Source organism: Babylonia areolata, chromosome 19, assembly GCF_041734735.1.
Source record: "Babylonia areolata isolate BAREFJ2019XMU chromosome 19, ASM4173473v1, whole genome shotgun sequence".
Lineage (NCBI taxonomy): Eukaryota > Metazoa > Mollusca > Gastropoda > Neogastropoda > Buccinidae > Babylonia > Babylonia areolata.
Genome location: NC_134894.1, coordinates 52,401,469 through 52,422,388, shown reverse-complemented (window position 1 = coordinate 52,422,388; position 20,920 = coordinate 52,401,469). Strand labels below are relative to the sequence as shown.

Genomic DNA, 20,920 nt, shown 5'->3' with positions numbered 1-20,920 from the left:
TGTCAACTCCAGATGGTCCAGTATGAGCATGATCATCACCATGCTGCATACCTGAAACACATTGCATAAAAGACTAAGTTTGTTGGGCTTTTGGAGGTGTGTGTGTGTGTGTGTATATATATATATATATATATATATATATATATATATATACATACATATATGTGTGTGTATGTATATATAAAGGTTATGAAATGGTACCATTTTATTTCTGATTGTTTTCAGAAGCTGAAATACAAACACACACACACCTACCCCACCCACCCCACCCCAAACCCCCAACACACACACACACTGAAACTGGTTCATGGTATGCCACACCCCCTTCATTCTCTCTTTCTCATACAAAACAAAATGACAACATACACACACACACACACTTCTACAAGTGTTGCATTTGCAAAGTAATTTAAGCATACAATTGTGTATATCATTCTCTGATTTCAGTTTTATAAACATCTCCTTCCCATCCCCCACCCCTTCCCCACTCTCTCTCTCTCTCTCTCTCTCTCTCTCACACACACACACACACACACACACAACAACAACAAATGAATACACACTCGGGAACAAAAACACAGAAAGCTGTAGGCAAGCGACACAAGCTGTCATCAACAATGAGCCAGCCAGCAACCACGCCTCCTTGCACTGTGATGGTCACACACAGTACACACGTGACTGACTGACTCTCACTCACACACACTGATCAGTGACTGACGAAGCTACTTACCACATCTAACACATTCAGAACACACACAATGCAGTCATATTCATTGTTACAACAAACAGAAAGCAGATAATAAACTGACAAACCTCGTAAACACCCACCTGCATCTTGAATCAGCTGACCTTGTCTGTCTTCAGTTTCGTCAAGCAGCTCCACTTCCCAACCCCTCCATATCAAAATCAACGTCTTGGGCATCAACTTCATGTAGTTCTGTCTCATTCAGTCCACAATCTTCATCTCTACTATTTGCATCGTGAAGGATTTCTTCCAGTACTAGTGCAAGTGTTGGGGTTTGTCTGCGTTCAGCCATGGCTTTGCAAACACAACTTGAGCTTCGTACAAACTTGCAAAACTTTCGCCATAAATATGACAATGAGGTGAATAATTTTAGCTTATGGAACTCAGGAGATAAAGAGCTCTCAAGGGAGCTAATTTAATGGTTAGCAGACTGTATTTTCTGCAATGCGGGACTCGAAACATAGCACGATGTAACATGACGTACAGCATACATCAATACAGCATTGGTGAGCGACATTTCATGACGTACGCCGTACGTCAACAGCACAGTCAAGAGGTTAAATTGTATGATATGAATAACATTGATTCAACCCTACTTGTTGTTCAGGATGGCTGTGTTTCAGTGGGTAACAGACTTTACAAAGGAATGTGACACTGATCGTGTTGTCTAGCCCAGTGTCGTCGTCATAGTGCAGGGCGTAGTCTGCCACTGTTGCAGAAGCTGAGCCAGTGGGGAGTTGTCAGACTGGTCAGTTTTGAGGGTGGATGGCTGACTGACTTGATCAGTGGTTGCTGTCTCTGCTGTTGTTTGCTAACATCATGTGTGTAACAAAAATCGTGTGCTAGTCGCATGACTGACTGCCCTTTGGTGGTATCAGCCTCCGGGTAAATGTCCATATAGTTTTATAGTTGTTTGTTTTTAGGTTGATATGAAAATTGAGTATTTTGTTAAACTAATAAGAAGTAGAGCCAAATACAAGTTCTTCTAAATGTCGTATGAAGTGAAAAGGACTTAATTTTGAGAAAAGTCAAAACTTGAAAATTTCTCATTTCATCAAGGGTATTAACTCTTATGGTTTATTATTTTTAACTGAAAAAGAATTGGTGATTCCGATTGATTTTGTTGATATTTTTATGGCAGTTTGGGGCATAATCCAGTAAGTGATGAGGCATTCAAAAATTATTCTCTGAATAAATATTTAACAGTCTCCTTAGCCAACTTTCCATCACACGTTATCATGTATTGTCAGTTGAATATTTGATTGAATGGGCAGGTCAACTACTTGAAACAAAATGTCGTCCTTCGCGGTCAAGAGGAATATGAGCATGCCCTTTGAATATGTATAAATATGTGTACGCAATTGATTTTTGCCCTTGACCTTCAGGGCTCAGCCAATAGGTTGTGAAAGTCCACAAATGGTATTGATTTTATTTTTAGTATTTTCAAAAAAAGACCACTTGGGCAAATGAACGTAGTGGACGCCCTGTACAGAGAGTAAAACACAAAAGCTTTTCTGTGTATTAAGTATAATTTCCAAATGTGATGTTTAAGATGAGAAAGATCAGTTTAAAACAAATTAAACCACCTAGCATTAATTACACATTGATTTCCCTTTTTGCTAGCTGCACCAGATCTAAGTGCACCATAAATATAACTTCCATGCTAAGCAAAAGAAGTTCCTGTTTGAACAAAAAATGATAAAAATTACTGCTGTTAATGGTTTGTCAGAATATCAAAATCAAAGTGCTAAGTTTAGTTAATAAAGAATATAAATGTAACAGTAAATTGGTTGTACAAATATTTTGGCTTCTTTTTTTTATTTTTTTTGTGCCCATCCCAGAGGTGCAATATTGCTTTAAACAGGATGACTGTAAAGAACTGAATTTTTCTTATTTTTATGCCAAATTTGGTGTCAACTGACAAAGTATTTGCAGAGAAAATGACAATGTTAAAGTTTACCATGGACATGCTCATACACACACAGACAACCGAACATCAGTCTGCCCAGAGAGGCCCTCTTGGTGCGAACCACACTTGTCATATTCTAATAGTCCTGTAAGCTCAGGCCAAAGTGATTGCCTAGCCATCATCTCCATGAAACATGAATCATCTCCTTTGCCTTTGGTCAGTGATGTAACAGGGTCACTCTGCTGGTGCTGATTTCACCTGGTTTCATGACCTGAATACAGTCCCCAGAAATAACTTCCCCAGCATTCCTTATTTAGACAGTCTCCACCCTCCTTGTCACAGGCAGCACAGACCGGTTTCTCTGCCCTGTCAGGTCCCTATATATCTCCCTAAAGAGATTGCGTATCTTCTAGCCATCCAAATGACACACATTTTCTCCTTGCAATCCTGATCATGCATGTGACATAAGCAGCTCTGCTTTGTCTTGATGAGTAGTGCATGCTATTAAAGCCTCATACGCTTATGATAAATTGCAAGTGGGAGTACTCTGGCCAGGGCTCATGACATCAGAGCATGGTCCTTCTCGTTGACCTGATTACACTCAAAAACACTCCACAACATCAGGGTCTAGGCTTATGGAACAAACCCAGCCACATCCATAAACTTCTACCTGAAGGATATTTCCAGTCTAAGGGCCACTGTCCTGAAAGCATTTTCCTAGTAGGCCATCCTGAAAATAGAGAAGGTGAACCCTCCGCCTTGTGCTATTCTTCACCAGTGGGCTATGGCATAGTATGTGTAATTAAAAGGAATTTTTTTCCCAAAAATTACATTTAATCGAACATACTTACTGTGACCCACATTCTATTCCTCCTGAACTCTTCTTTTTTTCTCATAGTTGGATGCTCCAATGCCATTTCTTTACACTGCCGTGAAAGAGGATGTTACTTCTGTAAACACAAGGGAGATAACTTACCAAGGGAGCTATTAGCTTCAGAGCTTCAATTTCTCCGCTTGGGCGGACTAGTAGTTTGGACAGGACAGGAATCCAATCCAGATCTGTGCTGAAGTCTGCACCAGTGGGTCACAGTAAGTATGATAGATTAAACGTAATTTTTTTTGGGGGAAAATACTTTTAGTTTTACTTGTTTTAAGTGCTTCATTTATGTGTGATAACATCACAGTCTTATGTTTATAATGGTAACATGTTAACTTTATTTCATTCTGTTCTGTTCAACTCCACACCTCCACCCCGACACACACAAAATCTAATATTACTGAAATGGAAAGGAAAAAACACACACACACACACACATGCACAAACACACACATGCATGCACGCACACACTCACACACACACACACACACACACACACACACACACACACACACATGCACGCACGTGTGCGCGCACACACACACACACACTATTAATCCTTAAGGATTTTATGACAATAAATGAAGTCGATTTGAGTCGAGTCTCTCACACACACACACACACACACACACACACACACACACACACACACACAGAAAATTCCGACATGTTTCTTAAATTACATTTTAAAAAGTTTAATTACTAATTGTTCTGCATTTAGTTTATTTGTGTCAAATATATCTGTATGAGTTTTGTGCAGTCTAAAGCCTCTAAGTATTTTCAGGTTGCCACATTCATACTGCAAAAAATCTTACTGGATGAAACAGGCCTGGCTTACATCTGTCAGACCTATGAAAGATTCTCTCATGTTGCCATGATCCTGGTAAGTGTCAAGATTTGTTTCCGTGAAACTTATATTATTAGCTCACAAATGAAAAGAAACAAATCTGCGGTCTCTAGCAGTCATTCTTACAAGCTTTCACTTTTCAATTCCAGTCTTTCAACCAGAATAATAAGGTATGAGACCATGTGGACATAGCAATATATGCTACACTGTACACATCTGATTTCAAAAGGTGATTGGGGTGCAGAGCAGATGCCTGACCAAGGCACAGATGAAGCATTAGTGAAAAGGTAATGTGAAAGGAAATTGTATTGGAAAAAAAAGAAGAGTTTCTGATATGAAACAAAGGTTTTATTAAAAACAACATTGAATCATCTTTTAATGCCATATGAAACATCACAATAGTTTTCAATGTTTACTCTAATTCTATTCAGTCTTCAAATAAACCAGTTCAGCACCCGTAGTCAGCTAACGTCCTACAAAAAATGTTGCCATAGTGCCTATAAGACATCCACTGACATCCTGCATCAATTCTGATTTTTCCTTCATCAGATTTGGTTCAGTGAACACAGACAGAATCTGAACAGTTAGCTTAATATGTCTGGATTATAAACATACTATTTAAAACTAATTAAATGAGCATATGTCAGGTGGCGGACCCCTCTCTTCTCAGTAATGTTTAGTTAACTGCACTTTGTCAAGCGCACTTGAAAAGTGGGTTTGCGTTGTATGCAAAAATATAGTCAGAAACTTTGTCCAGCTAAGACAGTGGTCCCAGTCAGTGGATTTATGCAACTTTGCAGGCTGTGCATATGATTATGTATGATAATAACAATGAGAGATGCATTTATCTTATCTGAGTGGAGTTTTGAAAAATGATAGGTTGAAGACCAGACAGAAGGTGTGGCAAAGGGGCGTGGCTATGACTTCAGTGAACTGTCTTTTACAGTGTGCATCTGGCAGGAACTGGATAACACAGTCAATCATCCATGATTTTCATGAAACCCAGGATTGACAGACAGTCGACAGGAATCATGATTTTTTTTTTTTTTTCACGCTTATTGTTACTGATATGTAGACACACTCCTTTGAAGAGCAGAAAAACCAGATGCATAAACACACACTTTATTGGTGCAGTTGCAACCAGGAGGGAGAAAGTACCATCAAAAAGCTTCCCCCTTTAACCTCTAGGCTGCCTATATGATGGGATAACTCGCCAGCGCAAGCATGTACGCTTCGCTGCCACAATGATGAGATAACTCATCGAAATATTCTGACTTTTCCCTGGTTTGCATTCAGTTCGTTACAAAAATACTGGTTGCTTTAGGTTGGGAAATCTTTCTAGATTCTATTCATAGCTAGAAACATCTACGTCATGAGGCAGTTCTATATTTGAACGTTTTGGTTGGTTTACTGGCTGCAGTGTTTGCCTGTCTCCTCTCCTCGCTTGCTCAACAAAATGTTGGACTGATGCTGTGCTCAAGACATGCGATTGTGGTGAACAAAATCAACCAAGATTGCTTTCTTTAGCTGATGCTATCAGTAAGTGATGCTGGCTGTGCAGATGTAGCAGACAACAGAAAGTGACCGAATTATTAGCAGGACACAGTGTGAGCGATTTTCTTGGCAAAGAGGAGGGGGGTGGAGACCGAGGGGGCGTGGCCTCACATCCATATTATCACTTGGAGAGGTCACAATGCATTGTGTATGTTTTCTTTTCTTTTTTTAAGTTTTTTTTTTTTTATTGTGGTTGTTCTAGTATGATTTTGTGTGTTCAGATATCCATTTGTCCAGAAAATATATTTTAGTGCAAATTACCTAATGTTTGTAATGAACAAGTTGAAAATGTGACAAAAAACGAAACAATGATTTCAAAACAACAGCATGTCACTGAAAATATATAAAATGTGAAAACATCACATGTTTTGTATTCTTTATTCATTTACCTTTCAGAAAATATATTCTTTTATGGGTCTTTCTCGAATAACAAAGAGCAGAGAATTTTTTGAAAAATTATACCCGTTTTTTTGTGGAAAAAACACTGGCAAATAGATTTCACTTAAATCTTATTTTCATGGCAGCAAAAGGGTTAATGTGGAGACACTCCTTGGTGTTAAAAAAAAAGCTTGTTATTTAGTTTATGAGAACATGATTGACTTTTTATCTTGACAGAACCCTGGTTTGCCATTGTTGGGACACTTAGATGTTTTACAAGCATTGTGATTGTTGTCATAAGCATATAACCTGTCTTATTTTCTTCAGTAGGTATAATAATCTGACTATAAGCATCACTCACTGGTGTTGGGAGAGTGTGTCATTCTTTCCCACAGCTTGGTACCAGCAGACCTCTGCCTCCAATTGACTTCATAACTATTTGTAATTTTTACAAAATAATTACCAGTCAAAAAAAAAAATTTTGTTCTTAAATTACAAAAATGAAAATAATGCTCAAAAGTATGTAAAAGTATGTTTTCTTGAAAGAAAAGGAATTGAGAATATAATTATCATAAGTTCGATGTGGACAGGATAGGAATAACTCACAATCTGGGGGATATAACTAAAATTTGCAGGGAAAAATACAAAAAGTATTTTTTTTAAAAGAAGGAAATTCAAGTCTGTTTATTTCATGGTGGTTTATTTTATGGTTGGAAATTGTACTAAAACATTAGCAAATACATAGATACAACAACCAAGTGCATTTATGTTGTTTTCCTCCACTCATGTTGTTTTGAATGTAAACACTATACATAAATATTCACATACACCCCCGTGCACACCTTCCCACCCAAATACCCAATGCTTTTCACCCTTCAGACTGGAAGATGACCATGGCTTAAAGAATCAGATGGCTGATCGGTGGCTGTGGGTCCAGAGGTGACTGATTGAGGCTAATCAGGGCCCTAAAGGCTCACCCACATGTGGGACACAAGTGAGTGGGTGCTGTCATGGCAGTGGATGCTGCTTAGGCCTTGCACACAGCATGCTTTTGCTGCGTCTCGGTGATGCGCCTCGCTTCAGCTGCACGGGCTCCTGTGCCAAGCTGGATGGTCCAGAGAAAGAGTCTCCCACGTGTTGATGTTGATGCCCAGTCATTTGGAGGATGCTTTGAGGCAGTCTTTGTAGTGTTTCTTCTGCCCTCCAACTGAAAGCTTGCCCTGACACAGTTCTTTGTACAGCAGCTGCTTAGACAGTTGACTATCTGGCATTCTGACCATATGTCCAGCCGACCTGGCTTGGGCTTTCTGGAGGAGGGTGTAGACACTGCAGAGGTCAGCTCGTTCCAGGACTTCCGTGTCAGGGACTTTGTCCTGCCACCTGATGTGGAGGAGTCTGCGGAGACAGCTCAGGTGGAAACAGTTGAGCTGTTTGGTGTGTCTGCTGTAGACTGTCTAGGTTAGGTTTCACTGGCATAAAGGAGGGTGGTAAGGACCATTGCACAGTTGACCTTCAGTTTGGTGGTAGCGCCGAGTCCTCTCTGCTCCCAAACTTTCTCACAGAGTCTCCCTAAGGCGGCAGTCCTGCTGTTGACCTCAACGTCTGTGCTCAGTGTGCAAGAGCGTGCTGCCAGGGTAGGTGAAGTTATCAACTGCCTGGAGGTTCTGCCCCTTCACTGTGATGCGTGGCTCCTGGTATGGCTTTATTGGGACAGGCTGGTACATATTTTTGGTCTGTTTGGTGCTGATGGTGAGACAGAAGTTGTTGCAGGAATGTGAGAAGCAGTCCATTTTACATTGCATCTTCTGCTCTATGCTTGTGTTGAGTGTGGAGGCATCAGCTAACAAGAGGTCACTGATGACAGTCTCTTTCACCTTTGTAACAGTGTGCAGACGTTTGAGGTTGAACAATCTCCCACCAGTCCTACACCTGACGTGGATTCCTTCTTCGCAGTCACTGAAGGCATCTGTCAGCATGGCAGAGAATACCATACTGAACAGCGGGGTGAGAACGCAGCCTTGTTTGATGCCATTTGTCACTTGGAAGGCCTCTGACTCGTCTCCGTCATCCAGAATTTTCACCATCATGCCATTGTGGAACTGCCGGACAATTGTGATGAACTGTCTGGGGCAACCAAACTTCCCCAAGATCTTCCACAAGCCTTCTGTGCTGACCATATTGAAAGATTTGGTCAGATCGACAAAGGTCATGAAGTGCTTGCTGTGATGCTTATGGCATTTTTCCTGGAGTTGGCACAGAGCAAAAATCATATCTGCAGTCCCATGTTCAGCACAGAAGCTGCACTGGCTTTCTGAGAGGTGACCTTGCTCAAGATGTTGGAGAAGGCAGTTGAGCAGGACACAGGCCAGAATCTTCCCAGCAATGGACAACAGGAAGTGCCTCGGTGGTTGTGGCAAGACTGGTGGTTGCCTTTTCTCTTACATATATGGACTATGCTAGCATCTTTCAGCTGTTGCGGGATCTTTTCCTCGTTCTGCATGGACTGGAAGAGTTCAGTAAGCTGTTGCATCATGGCAGGTCCTCCTGCTTTGTATCATACCACAGCAGGGATTGCATTGGGTCCTGGCACTTTGCCACATTAGAGTTGCTTCACTGTGTTCCTGACTTCATCTTCTGTGGGGAGGATGTCAAAGTCCTTGTTGATTTCTACCTGGGGCAGGCAGGTAGTGGTCTCATTGATGTTGCCAGGATGGTTGAGGATGTTGTTGAAGTGCTCAGCCCACCACTCAAGAATTTGCTTCTTCTCTGTCAGCAGCTGTGTCCCATCTGTGTTGAGGAGGGGTGAGGAACCGGAGGACTGGGGTCCGTATTCAGCCTTAAGCGCATTATAGAAGCATTTCGTGTTGTGGCTGTCTAAGTCTTCTGACCTTGGGGTCTTCTCATAGGCAGAATGTGAAGCCTGAACTTGGACACAATGAGGCGGTGGTCGTTCAAGCAGCCGGCACCGCACATGGCTCTTGTCACTCTGACATCCAGCCTGTCCCTCTTCCTAGTGATGATGTAGTCTATAAGATGCCAGTGCCTCAAGCAAGGGTGCATCCATGACATCTTATGGATGGGTAGGCTGAACAGGGTGTTGGTGGTGACTTGAAGCTGTGAACCTTGTGAATAGAGAGAGTTACCACTCTTTACTATTTGCTAATCATTTGTTCTTCTGGCCTCGTATGCATGTTGAAAGATCCTGCTTTCCCAGTGTGACTGACAGGAATGATAGCCAGGTTATTGGGGAATTGGACTTTCAATCAGAGGCTCCTTGGTATGATTCTGACTAATGTGTCTGGTGAGTTAAGTGTGAAGAATGGATTTCTGGATCTCCCAAATCAGTATATATTACCAGCCTGGATTGCCTAATTCCCTTGTTGAATATACTCGTGTAGGAAGACCAAATACCCATGTGATATATTCCATAATCAATGTCAGTATTTAATGGGTTACAGAATCATGAACATACCCAGTGATAGAAAACAGATTGTGGCAAAGTGGGCAAAGAACAGTCATACAGATTGTGACTGCCAACATAACGGGGAAAGAACAGTCATACAGATTGTGACTGCCAACATAACGGGGAAAGAACAGTAATACAGATTGTGACTGGTTACATTGTGGGGAAAGAATAATCTTAACCCTCTAGCATTTGCATGTGTTTCTGTTAGTCTTTCCAGTATTTCAAACTTTCCACACATTTAGAAGAAAATACAGTTCCTCAAATACACACAGCACCATGGACTTACTAGTCATTGCAGAGCGTTTATATTTGGCCGAAGTGTTCACTAGTTATTGCACTTTGTCACCAGATAAAGGTAAAATTACAATGACATTATGCAGTTAGTGTACAACTACCCTCTGCCATGTGCAGTATACATATGCAAGTAAGAAATAGTAAGTACAGTCCTACCTGAACGTATTCCCGACCAAGCCACTATCTTAGTAATCCTATCAAATATGCTTGTCACAAACATCAGTGTCACCAAAATCTATTTTTGGAAAGTGAAAAATACTCAAACACACTGAAAAAAACTGACTGAAGCACACACTGTACATTATTTACAAATATAGACACACCCTACTATTAACATGCACACTGAGTGTCTCATTCACCAATAGTCAGCTGGATGACTGTCACAATGCAGGTGTCACAGCCCAGTGTCAATCTGTGTCACATGTCACTCTACACCATGTCACTGCTTGGCATATTTGTTGGTTTTGTTCATTGCACTTTGAAAAAAATATTCAGACACAGATATATTTTTTTAAATACAATGGCTTTGCATTCAGCAGATGAGCATGAATGGGGCCAGTTGGCAGTGCAAATTCCTTGGCCATGTGCGTTTTTGCTGCTGTGCTTAGCCACGTGGTCTACTACGATGCCAGTGGAACATTATTTTCAGGATCACTTTCCGCTTAGCTATTGTCTCCTATTTTGTCTCCGTCTTTATCTACATCTGTTTCACAATCAGATGCATTTTTTCTTCTCTGTCAGACTCCTCCTGCTGTTGCACAATAGCCTCAACTTCGTGTAATCCTCCTGCATTTTATTTTTGATACTGACCGCCATTTTCGGCTCTGAGAAAACATGTGAATGAAACAACAAGACGAGGGCCAAATTCTTGTGAATCAGGGAGGCTGCATAGTGCCAAAAGTAGCGCCATTCATTCATTGGTTTATCCTTTCACAGGAATCTTCAGTCATGGTGTGTTTTGTACAAGGCCGTGGTCAGTGTGCGATGGAAATTCCCCACCATTCCTGACTTCTAGGTGGCGGGCTGCAGTGGGAATAAAGAAACTGTGGGGGATTCCATTTGGCAGGCTGCAGCAGGATAAATGTCAGAGGGTTAAAGACACACACAAAAAGAAACATCTAAATGATGCTTGAATCAAAAGCAGTGATTTGTTATTCTGTTAACTTTTAACAGTATGTAATCTGTAGCCTTTTTTCTCCTAGGGGAAGATGGTACTACACCTTTCAAAGGAGCCGTCTTCTCGACTTCTTAAACATGTGGTCCGTTGCTACTTGCGTCTTTCTGATAATCCAAGGTAAGTTATTTTTGTATATTTGCTTCCTTTTCTTTCTTTTTTACACTGATGTTTATTGTTTACATTTTGCTTCCTTAGACATCTAAATTTGCATTGCATTGACGTTCTGGCCAAACCAAACAACAACATGGTATACCAGTGAAAACTGGGTGGAAGAAACAAAGTTCTATTATCCTTTTTTCCAATAGGTTATGTTGTGATCTTGATCTTTGACTTTGTTTCTTTTCGTAGGTGTCACCATGACCAGTCATTGTACCAAGTTTGCTGAAAAATACTATAAAAGACCTCCTCTCTCTTGCATACAGAAATGTTTCCTATCAATATTGTATGCCAGGTATACCTGACCCTTAACCTCTAGCTGATTTTGAATTTTTTTAAGGGATTATGCTGCACCCATAACCAGTCACAAGACCAAGGTTGATTAAAATTGAAATCATATCACTGTCTTGATCTTACATTTTTCTATTTTGCCAGGTAGTGACCTTGACCATTTCATCTTACCATATAATCATGACGTTAATAAGGGTCTTATTCATAGCTGCCATCCTGTCAAGTTTATTTCCTAGAGAGAGAGAGAGAGAGAGAGAATTCAAATACAATAAAATGCATCTGATATATATATATATATATATTATTTTTTTTTTTTTTTTATTTTGTCTTGTACTCACATGCAGCATACATGAGACAGTAGTTTGCCAGAGGCCAACACTCACTTGTGTGACAGGAGAGAGAGGGAGGGAGAGACAGAAAGAAGAGAGAGGGAGACAGAGAAAGAGAGAGATGGATATAGACAGAGAAGCTAAGAATAATTTTCTATTAAAAAACACCATGTTTTTATATAGTAGCATAAAAACTAATGTACGTTGAAATGACACCCATTCACAACACTAACATATACACAAGCACACAGATACATTTTGGGGAGTGCTTACCTGTGTGGGGAGGGGGAGGGGAGACAGAGTGTGTTTTGTCAATGTGGTTGTGTGTGTGTATGTTATGTGTCATCTAAACACACACAGAGAGATTATGTATGTATGTATGTGTGTATGAATTCATACACAACAAGAGAGGCAAGGCCTTCAAGACTCACTTGTGATACACTTTAAAAAAAAAATCTAATTGTTAAAATGTGTTCTGTATTTGTTATTATAAAGCTTCGCGTTTTTAAAAAAAAAAGAAAAAAAAAGTCCTAACCAGATTCGAACCCCACATGTTCGGGTGAGAAGAAACTGCCTTATCCATTACACTATCGTGGCTCCTTAACTGACGTTCTAAAATTTAACATTTGAACATACTTTTTTAAAGGGCGATAAATCAATTGCGGTATTCGCAGTGAGAACGCTGTTTAAATCATATTATTGTGGTGTATCTTGGGCATTCAGAAAATCTTTAAGGGCAATAAAAAATTCTTTGTAATGGCTATTGCCGCAATCACACTGCAACATTTAGCCGTTTTCACTAGATCTAGATAGATGTACAAGTTTAGTTACACCCGCTGGGAATGTAGTACGACACGGTCGATTCAATTTCTCTTTTATGTTCATTCTAGTTTTATAGTTTTAAAGCTGATATGAAAATTTAGTATTTTGTTAAACTAATAACATGTAGAGCCAAGTACAAGTACTTCTAAACGTTGTAAGAAGTGAAAAGGACTTCATTTTGAGAAAAGTCAAGACTGGAAATTTTTTCGTTTCATCGTGATCAGTTCAAGGGTATTAACTCGCATGGTTTACAATTTTTAAATGTGAATTCCAACTGATTCTGTGGATATTTTTATGGCAGTTTGGGGCATAATCCAGTAAGTGATGAGGCGTTCACAAATCTATCTCTGAATAAATATTTAACGGTCTCCTTCTCCAACTTTCCATCACATGTTATCGTGTATTGTCCATTGAATATAGGATTGAACGGGCAGGTCAACAACTTGAAACAAAATGGCGTCATTCGCGTTCGCGAAGAATATGAACACGCGCTTTGAATGTGTATATATATGTGTACGCAATTGATTTTTGCCCATGACCTTCAGGGCTCAGCCAACACATCTGTAAAGTCCACTCGTCATATTGATTTTAGTATTTTCCGAAAAAGACCACTTGGGCGAATGAACATAGTGAAAGCCCTGTACACTGAGAGTAAAACACACAAGCTTTTTATGTATTGAGTATAATTTCAAAATGTAATGTTTAAGATGAGAAAGATCAGTTTAAAGCAAATTAAGTCTCCTAGCATTAATTACAGAGTAATTTCTCTTTTTTACTATCTGCACCAAAACGTTTGCAAAATAAATAAAACTTCCAATGCTTAGCAAAAGAAGTTCCTGTTTGAACAAAAATGATAATAATGACTGCTCTTGTTGTGTCAGAATATCAGATCAAAGTGCCATGTTTAGAGAATACAAAAAATTTAAATATAACAGTAAATGCAGTTTGCATATAATTAGGCTTCACTTTTTATGTTTTTTTGTGCCCATCCCAGAGGTGCAATATTGTTTTAAACAAGATGACTGGAAAGAGCTGAATTTTTCCTATTTTGATGCCTAATTTGGTGTCAACTGACAAAGTATTTGCAGAGAAAATGTCAGTGTTAAAGTTTACCACGGACACACACACACACACACACACACACACACACACAACCAAACACCGGGTTAAAACATAGACTCACTTTGATTACACAAGTGAGTCAAAAAACCACAAAAGATGGCAGGATTTTTTTTTTTTTTTTTTTTTTACATTGAGGCAGAGATGACACACCAGTACATCATAAATATTGTGAAAAATTGTCAGAGAAAGGAGCAGCCTTGAATCAGCCCAATGTTTCCAATATTGTGGAACTACACATTATATATATATATATATATGTGTGTGTGTATGTGTGTATATATATATATTCTTGTGTGTGCATATATAATATGTTGGGAAGGTGAGTCTAGTATTACACTGGCAACCAGTCTCTATGAACTTCTTAGTTCTGATGCTAAGAAAATCACACAGACATCTTAATGGGAGTTTAATTTGATTTATGTTTTAAGACATGTGAATGGTAGTTATTAAAATGTTCAGACAGTTCCAGTTGAATAATCTGAGAAGGTTGGATAGTTTCTCTGGCACACCAAATGTACCTTTTCACAGCAATAATACAGTAATGCTAACATGTACACAGGGCTCGGGAAGCACTGCGACAGTGTCTTCCAGATCAGCTGAAAGATGGCACATTCGGCAACTGCTTGAAGGATGATGTATCCACGAAGCGATGGCTGATGCAGCTGCAGACCAATCTAGAGGCACCACCTGTGCAGGACCCAAGAGGAATGCCCCTCCACCCCCAGTGACATGCTAGTGCTGTTGCAAATCCTGGCAAGCTGAGAGGTCATTGGAAAACCTGTTTCTTATAGCATTGCTGGTCTTGTTTAACTGTCCCTTGACTGTCAACTGAGTTCAGCCAGTGGTGCCACATTCTGACACTCAGATGGTGTGAAAACTGCTGTATATACTGTGTAAACTGCTATGTTTGATTTTGATTAGTATCTTGCGTCCTTTTGTGCTTTTGAGAAACAGTTCAGTGCAACAGAATGGATGTCACATTTTTTAGTACAAAATAATTGGTAGATCATGTTGAAAACCTTCTGGTTGAAAAAATGCATGCATCACACAGATAGCTCAGCTCAACCATTCAGTTTTGATTTTTATTGAACTCGTCACAGATACAGTTTCCATTTTGATGCTGACATATTTGTGCTGATATTTAAAAGAGAATGTATGAGTGTGATGGTATATGACTAACTTTGATGAGCCATAAAACAGAAAAATATTTCAACAGCTTTCAGTCATACCTTAGTGGTAGTGAAGATATTTGGATGAGAATGTCATGGTTCATCTCTGACCTGTTGCCTGCTGTTAACTATAAATGTTATCTTGATTTCAGGGTTCTTTATTCCATCTACTTTCCTGCTCAATGCATGCAGAGATTTGCTGTGTTGTCTTTGGGTTTTCTTTCTTCTATTTCAGGTTTGGGATGGGAAGTTTGTTGTGTAACACACTGAAGTGAGTGTCAGTACATAGGTATGGCGAGACTGCAAGAACTCAAGTCTGTCAAATATATATCCCTCAACTGAAGTGTCATTCATTGTCCCCTGTATTGTTCATGTGACTAAATCCTAAAGATAGCGATATATTAAAGCTGTGTATGATGAAAACAGCGATACAGCAGGCACAACATTGATGAAGGGAAGTAAACAATAGAGATTCTTCAGTCAAATGATACTTCTGCTGACCAGTATTTTTGTGTTGGGGGAAGGGTGAGGGTAGTGTCAGGGTAAAGGTGTTGTTTTTTTGTTGTTTTTTTCCAGTTTTCAGTGCTGCGAAGCTGACATTCTTGATCTCATGAATGATGACATTTATAAGGCTCTTTCACTAGATGTTCTTGCTTGATAACTTAACAAGATGAAAATCAAAACTCTAAAAAGTAAAACAAGCTGAGTCAGACAAAAACTTGTGCCATTTGTAATAGAACAACCAACCAAACAGAACTTCTGATCCACTGTTCACTAGTGATAAGGGTTTGAGGCCCTTTTTTTGGTATGATGTGTCCTTAGGAAAGACACTTTCCTTCAATTTCTTCACTCAACTCAGTTGTGAATGGGTACCTGAATTTGGTTGGGGAAGGTTATGACGTCTTCCCATGCTGAGCCATAGACACTGTATATGATTAAACTGCCCCTATGGCTGTAAATGGCTGTTGGACCTTTAACCTTGATCCATGTAATGTTTTAAAAATGTACAAGATATTTCATAATCCTGAACATTAAAACTGAGATAGGGAGGTCTGAGAATGACATAGAATTGACCACATGAAAAGAAAATGAATGAATAAAAAAAAAAGTTGTTTTTTTTAATCATAGCCTCTGGAGTACCAAGGACAAACACACACGTGTGTGCGTGTGTGTGTGTGTGTGTGTGTGTGAGCTAAATGCTTAACTATTTTCCAAGGCCGTTAATACGTCTGTGTGTTGCCTTGTGAATTTCCTCATTCTGTTGAAGTTGCTGTGTCCCAGTAGGCACCAGTAGGAAAGGTTGTTGTGTCTCCTTTAATTATTCATGAGAAGCATTACCCAATCAATTTGTATGGTAATTATATCCACAAATTAAGATGACGCTTTCAAAATGACGGACTATGATACCCACAAATTAAGATGACGCTTTCAAAATGACGGACTATGAACTTTCCCTTTGTGGCAGAAACAGCAGTGTGTTGCTAAAAATGTTTGAGATTTTGTCACCGAAGATGTTGCAGAAGCTTTACAAGTCATTGATGACAATGACTTTCATACTAGATGTGGCAAAATCTTGTCAGATGGTTTACCTGATGTGAATATCAGTGTCAATTTGCAGAGAGAGAGGAGGGTGGGGGTAGTTGTAGAGCTAGAAAAGGGCGAGGATGGAACAGGAAGCCAAGCAAGCTCTGTGGCTGACCCAGAGTTGAACTCCAACCATCCTATTATTCAGGGCAGGGGAGGAGTGATGAAGGGGGTGGAACAAGTCCATGCAAGATGTGAAACAGTTCTTCAGCATGGTTTCAGGAAAACACCCTGGCATTGATCAAACATGGGTATGGCTATCACCACCAGGCGAAATAATGAACAGAACTCACTCCCCAGCAAAGTGTGCCATATAGAACTCACTCTCTGCAACGTGTGCCTGATCATCACTGTTAACCTCGTTCATATTGTTGGAAAGTAAACATGAAGTGAATGGGCGTTGCTCAGGCAGGATGTTAATATGTGTGTGTGTGTGTGTTCTGTATTTCTCTTGAAAATGATAGACTTAAAGAAACAGTTAGCTGACTACTTTTCTACTGTAGTTGCTGAGAAATTGTTCACCAGAAATCAAACTATCAGAAATGGATAGTCTGTTAATTTTCCTCTCAGGAAAGTATGAATTTTGTATACTTTCTTGCAGTAGTTTGTGTGCTGGGATTTTTAGTTATTACGTTCTGCAACCAAAAACTGCCTGGCAAATTGGAAGCACAAGTCAAGCCAAGATAATGCAGGCACTGAAGAGGTTAATTCAGTAACTGTTTTTAATGACCTCTGATTTTCAAAAACAGTTAAGCAGCCAAAGGGTGGGTGACCAGGCAACTACTGGGAAGAATGGTCAGTGAAGGACTTGTCTCTTGTAGTCAGCACAAGTGAGGGATGGTCAAATACATCTCTTTTTTTTTTTTTTTAAATCCAGAGTTTATTTATGGTTTTAAGATGCCCTTTGAAATTATCTTATTGCAGTGGGCTTCACCAGCTTTAAAAAAAATTATTTTGATAGTTTGTTGTTTTTTTGTGTGCAATTAATGGCAAAAAAAGGAGGAAAACAAAATGGTGGTCATACAGGATCATTTGAAATCTGCCTCTTATTGTTAGTTTTCAACAAAGAATGGTTTTGCATGTCTGAGGAATTAATACAGCAGATGAGAAAGAAGCAGCAATGAACAAGATAGCTTGGTTGTGTTGATATAACTGGAAAAATCATGTTGGTTTTAACTGCTGAGAATACCCATCAATAAAGTCTGATGTTCCAACACAAAAGGTACATTGGAGAAGTTTTATTCATTCCCATAGCTGTCTGTTGAGGAGCATTGGCCACACTCTGAGGTTCACTGCAGTGCTGAGTCATGGGTTGAGAGAGTGTGGCAGAGTTTGATTACTGGGAGTGATGTCCACTGGTTGCAAAGGTTTGATAAATGGTCTGTTAAAAGTTGAGCTGATTAAGAATAAAAGTGAAAGAATTCACTGCACTTTTAGCTTAGTTGTTGTTGTGTGCGTGTATGTGTGTGTGAGTGTGTGTTTTGGTTGTTGGTTTTTTTAAACCTGATATTTGTGGAAAGCTGTCTTCAATTTTACATAAATATATGTGATACTTTGCAAACAGTATAATAAAACACAAAAAATCAGTTATTACTGTCACATGATATCCATATAACACAATTGATTCTATTAAATTCAGATTTTCTGCGTTTACACATCTCTCTTTTATGAAACCTATTAAAGTGTTCCAAAACATTTGCACACAATTACACTTCCAAAAAATGTGACCAATACTGTCTTTGTATTCTCTACATAAACTACAGTTATTATCAGTAACACCAATCTCTTTTAAAATAATTTTTGTACATAAACATCTGTGTAGTACCCACAAAAACGGGAGTATGGCTGCCTACATGGCCGGGAAAAAAAATTATCATACACGTAAAAGCCCACTCATGTGCATACGAGTGAACGTTGGAATTGCAGCCCATGAATGAAGAAGAAGAAGATCTGTGTAGTATTTTCAGCTGAACCCACTTCAGTTATGATACATCAAAAGCTTTGAATCCCTTTTGTTACAACACTGTGGCTTCATGTTATTGTCTGTTCAGGTAGATAATATTATGTAGATAATATGATGTAGCGTCAGGTCAGGTCATTAGATCTGCTACTGGTAATCTGTAATCCAGTACAACCTGTTCAGGGTCGGGTTGCCGGCGACTAAACCGGCACTCCCACCGCTCCCTTCCAGGACTGGTGAGGCGGGTGGCTAGACACCCTTATGGAGATCCATAAAAGGGCGTTGGCTCAGGAGAGCCACCGACGGCCATCTAGCTCCACCGTGCTGTGTGCATGCCACACGCAGTTGGCCCCCGGGGTGCGTCTACCCATGCATGCGAAGTCTGGATCCGGCAGAATCTGCGGAAGAAACCTATCGGTTCAACGGAGAGGAAGGCGGTTACAGCAACGCACTGTGGAGTGCAGAGAGCAAGATGAGACACCGAAAGGATATCTTGGGCATCCACTGCATCCGTGCTCATCCTCCAGTCGTCTCGACTTAGTCTTGCCACTGGAAATTGGTGGACCCGGACGAGAGAGTGAGGTCGACGTTGCGCAACTCCTCTTCACTTTAAACAAACTCATCGCGCAAGTCATCAGTCATCCAAAATGACCTTTCATCCTTCATCATTTCATCACCCCCAAGTCCTGTGGCGACAGGCGAGCGATGAAACGACAGGTGTGGGTACACTGGCAGTCGCAGCCGCAGACCTGCACGCAGGCGGCTCAGGCCATAGGGTCGTTCTTCGTCAACAGGAGCAGCGATGGAGCTCGGCAGCCGTCTGAGCAGCCCTCTTTAGGAATGCACTGCTCACCTCCCTGGCATGAGGAAGGGGCTAGAAAAGGTGCCCTAAAAATTGCCTGCTCCATATCACCTTGGCCAGCATACCGCAGCTGGCGGGGACCCTACATCAGCGGTCGAAACAAGAAAGAAAAGAAAAAAACAAGGATCGTTCCTCTCACCATTGGTGCTTGGAACATAAGGACTCTCCTGGACAGAGATAACGCGGACAGACCCCAAAGGAGAACGGCACTAGTTGCATCCGAACTCGCCAGATACAACATTGACATCGCAGCCTTGAGTGAGACTCGGCTTGCAGGCGAAGGCGAGCTCTGTGAACAGGGATCTGGTTACACCTTCTTCTGGAGTGGACGAGGAAGCAAAGAGCGACGTGAGGCTGGCGTTGGTTTTGCAGTAAAAACAGCACTTGTCAGCAAGCTAGCTGGAATCCCAAAGGGAGTCAACGATAGGCTTATGACCATGAAACTCCCACTGGCATTTGGCCAGAAGCACCTCACCATTGTCAGTGCCTACGCCCCAACCATGACCAACCCGGATGAAGTGAAGGCGAAGTTCTACGAGGACCTTCACTCTGTCATTGCTGCTATCCCAAAAGCAGATAAGCTCATCATTCTTGGGGACTTCAATGCTAGAGTTGGCTCTGACTACATCTCCCGGGATGGAGTGATTGGAAAGCACGGTGTGGGCCACTGCAACCCAAATGGATTGCTTTTGCTTCAGACCTGTGCAGAGCAGGAACTGCTGATAACCAACACAGTTTTCTGCCTCCCTACCCGTAACAGGACGTCATGGATGCACCCTCGCTCAAAGCATTGGCATCTCATCGATTATGTCATCATCAGGAAAAGAGATAGGCAAGATGTACGTGTAACAAAGACCATGTGCGGCGCCAAGTGTTGGACAGACCATCGCCTTGTAGTCTCAAAGCTGAATATTCGAATCCAGCCCAAGAGACGCCCCCAAGGCCAGAAGGCTCCAAAACGGCTTAACATCGCTAAGCTGAAAAACATCACCATCAAACAGTCCTTTGTGGAGCTGCTGGAAGATCGTCTGGAATCCGCCTCTCTGGACAACCAGAATGTGGAGTCTGACTGGAGGACCCTGCGTGAGCTGATCTATAGTACAGCTTCTGAGACCCTGGGACCCATGACCAGAAAGCACAAAGACTGGTTTGATGAAAACTGTGATGAAATCGAGCAGCTTCTGGATGAGAAACGCCATCTGCATCAAGCGTACCTGAGCAACCCAAAGTCCACATCAAAAAAGGATGCGTACGATGCCATCCGCAGGACTGTTCAGCAAAAGTTACGCCAGATGCAGGATAAGTGGCTGAGTGACAAAGCTGATGAGATCCAGGGATATGCTGACAGGCACGATATGAAGAGGTTCTATGATGCCTT

The 20,920-nt window shown here is 40.7% G+C and overlaps 1 protein-coding gene across 1 annotated transcript in view; it reads left to right on the top strand.

Annotated features, from left to right (window-relative positions):
• Positions 1–18,150, top strand: part of LOC143293835 (CCR4-NOT transcription complex subunit 9-like) — an 87,306-nt gene extending 69,156 nt beyond the window's left edge. The window contains exons 7-9 of the mRNA XM_076605121.1: positions 4,316–4,414; positions 11,273–11,364; positions 14,527–18,150. Coding sequence (XP_076461236.1) covers positions 4,316–4,414; positions 11,273–11,364; positions 14,527–14,695 — 360 coding nt within the window. The 3' untranslated portion in view covers positions 14,696–18,150. The remainder of the gene's footprint in view (positions 1–4,315; positions 4,415–11,272; positions 11,365–14,526) is intronic.
• Positions 18,151–20,920: the final 2,770 nt, after the last annotated feature.